Source organism: Xiphias gladius, chromosome 20, assembly GCF_016859285.1.
Source record: "Xiphias gladius isolate SHS-SW01 ecotype Sanya breed wild chromosome 20, ASM1685928v1, whole genome shotgun sequence".
In the NCBI taxonomy this organism is placed as follows: Eukaryota; Metazoa; Chordata; class Actinopteri; order Istiophoriformes; family Xiphiidae; genus Xiphias; species Xiphias gladius.
The window spans coordinates 5,225,208-5,234,064 of NC_053419.1; the positions used below are offsets into that span (position 1 = coordinate 5,225,208).

General features: G+C 40.1%; 1 protein-coding gene across 1 annotated transcript; it reads right to left on the reverse strand.

Annotated features, from left to right (window-relative positions):
• Nucleotides 1–256: 256 nt before the first annotated feature.
• Nucleotides 257–8,124, reverse strand: LOC120806561 (annexin A1-like). The gene is made up of 11 exons (XM_040157858.1): nt 8,056–8,124; nt 7,596–7,701; nt 7,373–7,467; nt 5,771–5,884; nt 4,801–4,891; nt 4,398–4,534; nt 3,800–3,893; nt 3,046–3,141; nt 1,857–1,915; nt 545–667; nt 257–398 (listed from the first exon to the last, which is right to left on the reverse strand). Exons 1-11 carry the CDS (start codon nt 8,122–8,124, stop codon nt 342–344), a joined length of 1,041 nt encoding a protein of 346 aa, XP_040013792.1. The 3' UTR covers nt 257–341.
• Between the last annotated feature and the right edge of the window lie 733 nt (nt 8,125–8,857).

An 8,857-nucleotide genomic window follows, 5' to 3' on the forward strand; every position in this document is an offset into this window, starting at 1 on the left:
CCTGGTAAGTCATGACAATGTAACAGTGAGCCACGATTCCTTTTATTATTTACACATCAAAATGTCTTCTGTGAAAAAGGCTTATCAGGTCTGTTGTCTTGATTCTCTGCAGCTGTTTTTCTGCAGTTAAGTGGACAAACTGTTCATTGAAGGGGTCTGTAAGTGGGTATGTGATGCTTATGTTATTTTTGCTGGGATAAGAGCTTTATTAGAGTATAAACTCAAAAACACAGTTTGATCAGATTATTCCAAAGGATTTAGATGGATGACAGATTTCAGTGGCATTCTGTGGACAAGATAGCCTTGATTTCCAGTGCAGTGGAATGTGCAATGACAGAAATTCAGTGGGGTCCACACAGTCCAAGCAAGACCCTCTGATAATGTCCCTTAGTGTCTTTCTGTGAAACAGAGAAAAAGATGTGGTGAGCCGAAAACACACTGAAAATGTCAATTCTTTACTTCGTGAGCATGGAAGTGAAAAACAGAATATAAAAAGCAGCCACGGAATCAGGCAAGTCTGATATTAACAGGTATGTCTCCTTACTAGTATGTCTTCCTGTAGGCTGATGTCATACATGGCCCTGTATTCCTCCACAATCTTCTTCAGGTCGACCTCAGAGCGGCTCACCAGCACCCTGATCAGTGTCTCCTCACATGTGCCGTGGCCCTGTGAGGACAGAGTAGAGCCTCAGTTACTCAACGGGTAGAAAGCAAATCCCCCTACACCGCACGTTTATTATTACACACTATGTTCAGTTGAGTGTTCTTATTCATTACATGTATGATGTCACAAAAAGTTATGTACCTTTGCGATGTATTACATCTGTGTATTGTCAGCAGCATAACCGACCGCTACAGTTAAGCAGCGTTTTTCAAAAGTTGAAAATATGTGTGGTTGTCAGAGCTCCATCTGACATTTGAGATTTAAAAGCCAACATCTGATTAGTGAAATCAGTTTTCACATATGATTTGGTTGTGAATGCAGTATATTGTGACAGACTTTTCAGTGTACTGTATTTGCCCTATTTCAACCACATTCCAAAGTAGGCATTTGAAAGAAAGACGTAAATACAAAAATAAAATGATATCTTTTGGATGGGGGAAATTTATTGGAATGGACTATCCAAATACAGTGCAAATGCAGGGAAAGGTTGCAACTGGTTAAAGGGCTGGTCCAGTGATTTAGTGTCGATAAAAGTGGGGCACTCGCACAGGCCACAACTGAAAAACAATGGTCAAAATCGAAGCAGCAGGGGCCAATATATCCTGACTTATAGCCTTTAGTATCGGTTGAGCTTCACAAACACTGGATCCTACATTTCCCATAATTTAATTTGCATGCCTTCTAAATGTCCACTTCAGTCTCAAACTCCACATCTCCAGTTTGTACAACAGACTTTCTGTTTAAAGTCTCAAGCCGAATCTAAGATAACCCTAATGACATCATCAGAGTTATTTATTAGACGTTGGGTAGCTCCTCCAGAACCACACAAGACATTTTAAAACTGTTTTACAACCGATCGAGTGGCACAGTTGTATAAAAAGACGACAATGAGTTGGGTCACTCAGAGTAGGCGAGAAAAATAGCAAATTACCAAGAAACTTGAAGTCACAGCACATTTATGTAAATTAAAACAGTTCAGGTAAATATTATGTTTCGGTCAAGTTAAGTAAAAAAAATGTAAATTTAGCAGAGAATGTATGTGGAAAAGTCACACACACACACACACACACACACACACACACACACACACACACACACACACACACACACACACACACACACACACACACACACACACAGTACGCATCTGAAATATAGTGAGAGAGTGAAGCAGAGAGATATTCATACACACCTTCATGGCCAGATGGAGCTTCTCAGCAAAGAAAGCCGGTGTGTTCCAGGCACATTTCACTAAACATCAAAGTGACACAAACACACAGTCACAAAACTGAAAATATCATGCACAACTCACACTGCTTCTTAATTTACTTCTGAGTGTTATGGTTTATCTTGTAGAGTTTTACTTTCACACTAAAGTAGTCCATACAGACTACGCTCCCTGATCTCGCAGTGTGTGAGGTCCCAGTGTGCCTTATCTTCATTTTCACCTAGTCAGTTGGATATTTTTTAATTTGCTTTATTTGTGCACTTAAGGTGTTTTACAGTCCCTTCTGTGCCTTTATGTGCCCTCCTTCCACTGTCTCTTACTGGATACCATATTTAAAAAATGTTAATTCAAGTTTTAGAGTGTTCAACCCTTTTGTCAAACCCTTGTGTCCTGCTAGAAGTGTTTCTTAAGCAAGACATTGTCCATCAGTCACTCAATCTATCCACCCATCCATCAGAAAATGAATGCGTAAAACATCCCAGCAACCACTGGCCAGATTTCCATTATTTGAGGTCCCATTGATTTTGGTGACCCTCTGATCTTTCTCCTAGAGTCACCCTGATGCCAAATTTCTCACGGGACATATTAATCATATTGCCATAAAATAACTGAGCTCATTCATGCTCCCTAGAGGACTCCTTTTTTAATGTTAAATTTGTATTACGAAATGTGCAACAATCAAAGTTAAAACTTGGCCAAACACTCAAAGGCTGAGCTAATTTGCTTCATTGGGACCGTGGGTGTGGTTCAATCAGATTTGATATACAGTGGCCTGACAAGACAAGCAAACAGCTGTTCGTATCATATATCACTAAATCCTAATTGGCGTATAGGGATGTGTGATATCACCTTTCTCCAGCTGAATCCCTCCCCCTACAAAACCAGTGAGAAAAGCAAAAACAAGACCCCGGGTAGAGAAATCACTTGTCTGAAATAACTAAAACTATTACTAACTTTGGCAGACACTGCTGCGTTCATGTCAGACCACATCGCTTATAGTAAGAAGATGACTGAAAAAACTGCTTTTCATGGTCTTTAAAATTTGGTCTGCATGTACTCAGCAGCACTCAGCAAAACGTAAAGTCCCTGCTCCAGTCCTCCCGTGGCACCTAATCATGTCATATCAGGAAAGATATGGTGACATCAGCCTTACCGATGTCGATAAGACAGTCTTCAATGTCTCCGCTCAGCTCCATGTCCAGGGCTTTAGGTAAAGTGACGTCGCTGACGGAGGCGTATTGCTGGAATGCTAGCCAGTAAAAAGACAAATAACATGTATTTATGGGTAAATGGGCCATTGTAGTTTTCAGACAGAAACCAGATGTCTCTCCAAATAGTTACTGTAGTCAAGGTATGAAATTGCTGCATTTACTACAGCATTTCTAGAGTTTAAACAAAAGTCTTTAGCTGGTTCGTAGGGATCTTTAGACATGAACATCCAGAATTCACAACTTCGGCTGAGCAGTTAGAAGGCAGCTGCTGTACACAGCAACAGTTCTGAACGGAGAACAGGGGGACCAGACGTGAAGCATAAACTGGCCTGTCTTTAGATGTTTCTTATGCAGGTTTTGTGCTAGAAATCCAAGCCGATATTTTGATTCACAGAGGTTACTTCTGCTTTATTCAACTTGTCATGTCAAAGAATGTAGCACAAAGAAACGAGCAAACCACGGACTCCATGGATGATGAAGAAAGAGTTTAACTAATAATTCTTTTAAATAATCAGACCATCTGCTCTGTATTGTTCCTACACTGCTGGGTGTGTTTCACCTTTTACCTGGAAGACTGCCGTTCCACCTGTTTGTCGAGATGTGTGTCTCTTGACTCTAAAATGAAGGATTTGGCTGTTTCAGCCTCTGACAAGTCAAAACCAACAGCTGAAACATTCACACATTTCAAAGACTCACTCTTAGAGAGCTGCGGCCCACTCCGAGTGGTCAGGATGTTGACGAAGGTGGACACGTCTATTCCTTCGGTATTCTCACCTGCCTCAAACAGAATCTACAGGAAGATATTTTTTTAATTGTCAACAACGGATCCTACTAACAAGTATTTTCTTTGTATTCAAATCCTGATACAGCTTATTCCTCTGTGCTATAGTTGTTAACCAGTAACTGTTAAAACAACATTGATGAGCCACAGTGTTGCACTGGGTGCCAAGCTCCTTCATGCTCCTTCCATGAGCACGCACACTGTAGTTTCTTTTAGGTCAGTCCCACATACACTTTCCTGCTGCCAGAGAGACCCAGTAGAGCACCAAATCTGTATTAAACTGCTACTGAGAATTGTCCCCAACAAATGCACTATGTGCAGTACTGCTGTTTGAGTAACATTTCTGAAAAACTACAGTGCCCAGCTATTGTAAAAAAAAAATCACAGAGCCTTTTTAAAAAATGAAAGTATGTTTTTGTTGCATCTTCAGCAGGAACCAATGAGCTTCTGACAGAGAACTATAGACATGGTAGAGAAGTCAGAAAGCATTTTTGCTTTTGTAAGTATTCTTACCTCTGCGTCCTTCTTGGCCAGAGCCATGTTGACTTCAGTACTCTCATCTTTGTTGGCTTTCAACATGGCCAGAAGGGCCTCGGTGAAGTCGCCACTGGTCTCATCCTTAATAACATCTTCCAGCTCCTGTTCGTACTCTGAGAGAGAAAGCATTTCAGCACAAAGAGGACACACTCTGCACTTATATCACGGAACAAGGTACGACTGCAGTGATTATAGCTTTTGTTTACAGGCTTACAATAATCATGACTGGGTGATTAGAGTGCAGCAATGTCTACGAATCCAGTGTTATACTGCTCCACTGGAAACACTAAAGAGTGTCAGTTACATACCTAAGATGTTACATATCAGAGCTCATGTACACCAACAAATAACAAAGTAACCGCACCGAATCACCACAAACCTTCTTTGAAGACCCTCTTGATCTCTTGAATCTCTTGGTTTGTTCTAGATGTCAGAACCTCCACCAGGACTTCCTCATCTGTGCCCAGACCCTGTTGGTGTAGAGCAAATGACAGAAGTGAGTGACGAAATTTGAAACAGCCATTCAGGTGTAATTTTTTTTTTCATAGGACCCCAAGTATTATACAAGCATTAAAAATATTTATAACAGAACTAATATCTACAGAAAAACCATCAACCCTATCCCCAACCAACAAATGCACCTAGAAATGCCAGATACAGCTTCAAGTTATTTTCAACAGGATTTAAGTGTTTTATGTGAAGTACTCCTTTAAAGCTCCTCAGAAGTTAATTTTCACCAAATACCAAATGTTCAGGGTAGATTTACACAAACACTTTGAAAAGCTTTTCCTTTTATTCTTTAATTATTATAATTTTATGAAAACAAGTACAAAATTATGACTACACCATACTCCTACTTATATCAAGAGTCTCAAATGGCAGGAGGACTGTTAAACGATTGGCAGGATAAATCGGGTCAGGAAGATACATTTTTAGTATCCTTCATTATCACAACTAAAGTTCCCTTGAGCAAGGCACTTAACCACTAACTGCTGCAGTGCAGCTGCTCAGTGGCCCACAGCTCAGACTGGCTGGAATCAAAAGCAGCTACCAGGTTTAGGTGTGTGTAACCAACTGTAAATTATACACAATTTTGCAACTGAAAAGATACATATAAAAGCTTAATCAGCTCAACTAATGTAAGAAAAAAACGACCTAGAAGCACCAACCTTAAACCCTGTCAATGTAACAGTAACACATACCAAAGATTTTTTTGTTATCATGCAGAGGCCAAATCAGAGAGGCATTCACTGCTGGTAGGACAAAACAGTGAAACAAAGAGTAACACAGAGTCTGACATCTGGAAATATTCTCTTCTGACATTTAGCACAGAAATCTCTGATAATTACCTTTGTGGCTTTCCTGAGCAGGTAGGCATCAAAGTGAGCTGGCGCCATGAGCAGAGCCAGAGTGACGTCCTCTAAATCTGAACGGAGAGCTTTCTTCAGAGCTGTATCCAGCCGCTGCAACACACGGGCAGACGCCACACGAAGACTTGAGGGTACTGCTGTGCATTGCAATCATGGCATTTCAAAACAGACTAAAGCTGTAGAAGATTATAGCCATTATGTGCTGATTTGTGTTTGTGTGTTTGTGTGTGTGTGTGTGTGTGTGTGTGTGTGTGTGTGTGTGTGTGTGTGTGTGTGTGTGTGTGTGTGTGTGTGTGTGGGTGTGGGGTGTGAGGGTGTTGGGATTCCACACTGCTTCTTTCTTTTTCCTACCCTACCACTATTCCAAAGAAAAAAAAATGCAAAATCGCATTTTTATTTGAAACTTGCTTTCTGCTGATCCATCAGCACCCACTATACTAGTAGTAGATAAATATAATAATATTTCATTTTCATTCCCTTTTCTTTTCTTTCTTGAGTCAGTTGCATTAAAGATGTCATCATTATACAGCCTGACTGTGAACAGTGTCTTCGTGTGGGGTATGGTGCATTTACTTGTTGTGATGAAATGTGATGTTCTAAAATGTAGTTCAACAGTAGAAAAAGTAGGTAAGAGTCATAAAGTCAAAAAACTGCCTCAGCAATGTCAGCTTAACAGCAATAACTGTTTAAAGTTAGCAAGCTAGCCACCATAATACTGGTCATACCATACCAGATAAAAGTTTTAGCTAAGTGTATTTAATTGAATATGGTTGTGTTTTGTTACCTCCACCAAGGAGGTTAAGTTTTTCACCTGTGTTTGATTGTTTGATTGTTTTGTTTGTTTATTTGTAAGCAGGATTATGCAAAAAGTACCGATTTGCACCAAACTTGGTGGAGGGATGGGGCATGGGCCAGGGAAGAACCCATTCAATTTTGGGGCAGATCCGGATCATTTACTGTGAATCTGAATTTTTTTCCTCTGGAGTCTGGTGTAAATTGATTGACACTGGCCTTAGCAGAGGTCTGCATCCTACTGAGAGCATTTTTCTGTTTTCAGTTGGTTTGTTTGTTGGATATTTTGTTTATTTGTCAGAAGGAGTACGCAAAAAGTACAGAACTGATTTACACCAAACTTGGTGGAGGGATGGAGCACGGGCCAGGGAAGAACCCATTCAATTTCGTTGTGAATCCAGGAGTCTTTTATCACTTTCCTTAACATTGAGAAAAAGGGCATTTTTCAACGTTCTAATTTGGCGGAGTTATGTGCATTACTGAGTGCCATTGTAGTTACTTGTGAAATAAACCATTTATTTGTTGAGGAAGATTTTTTATTTCTTCCATCAAAAATAACATAGTCTTACTTGATGTGGAAATAAGCAAAATAATGTGAGAGAATAATGGAATTTAGGAATAAACATACACTGTTAACCTAGCAGGTTAATGTGAGAAAATAAGACTTGCAATAGCAGCTTTAATTCTAATGCAGTGAAAGAATTGAATGACTTGTTGCTGTCAAAACTGTTGACCTAATTTCTGTTGCAAATCTGTAAATGCAAAACGCAATAGCAACAAATTACTCACCTTCCCAGCAGACGCTTCATAAACTGCTCTGATCTTCTGCCTCTGCTCGTTGTTTCTCGTCACCAGGACTGCAATGATCACATCCTCGTCCACTCCTGTAAGGGAAAAGTTGCACTTTACCTTTGTTTGTTTAAAGTGTTAGAGGAGACCAGAAACGTTTTAAAGCATCTCAACCTTACAAACATGAGTTCATTTTTAACATAACATGAGTGAGCATACACACCTTTACTTTCAATGGCGCTCTCAAGAACTGAAGCATCACTACTGGCACTGAAGTTCGGATACGCCGAGACTGTTCCATAATACTTAGGCTTCGGCTTGCCCTTCACCTAAAAGATCAACCAGAAATACACATGCCTTACAAACTCGAGGAAATCAAAACTGCAGAAAATTGTGTCAGGCAAGTTTCATCACAAGAAAGAGTGACAGTAACTGGAAAGATGGAGGAGAGGGTGATGAGGTGAAAGCAAGCAGAGCTGCCAGGGTCGACAGAGCTACAGGCAGCTGAAAACCAATACAATTCATATGAAATACAAATACTCAAGTGTCAGCACTTAATAAAGTAAAATGTCTACCTTTTCAAACTGGATTTCAGACTGGGATTAATGAGTATTAATCTAAAATGCAAGTAGCCAACAACAGGTGCATACTCCTCGTTTTCTTAAAAATGATCTAATACTCACTGTGACGGTGTCATCTTTAGGGTCTCTGTCACGAATGACATTTTTGAAGAATTTCTTGAAGATGGACATCTTTACTTGGCTGGAAGGTTACAAAAAGAAACAAAACCTGTAGAGGGTAAAATGTAAGAAAAACAGAAAAGAAAAACAGGAGGTTAGGGTGATTTTAAATGGTCTTCTTTTTCATATTTAAAAATCTAAAGACCTCACCTGTGCTACTGGAGACTGTCCTCACACCCCAGTCTATAGATCTTTGGATGCTAGTCGCAGTATTTAGCTCACTCTGTAGTGTCTCCACCCAGCTCTGTGCAGATGATTTTCAGGCAGGTTTATTTTCACCTGTAGAGGATCAGCCAATCGTCTGCCACCTCTCAAAGTCAACATTCCTGCAAGGTGACAGTCTGAGGTTTGGACACCTCTGACTGGTTGGGCGACTCTTCTGTTCAGGCTAGTGTTGTAAATTTGTATGTGCTTTGCCCTTTAATCAAACAACTTATTATTCATGCAGACATGCAGCATACAGTGTCAACTCAGATAAAGGTGACTGTAGTTCATAATTTAAAGGAGCTGGTGGCATAAACTCACCTCAATACTGACCTGAGACAACATGTTGGTGTTTTTGCTTAATTACATGACTGAACCTGAGGTTCCACATTTTTCTCTTGGGCTGTTAAAAGGGAACTCAATTGTTTTTATACCTCAAAGTCTGTTTACAGGTCTTGGAGGAGTACTACTGCATGTATGAAAAAGGTTTTATGAAGCCTTTTGTGTGGCTCCAGAGGGAGCTCAAGATTCAAGATTCAAT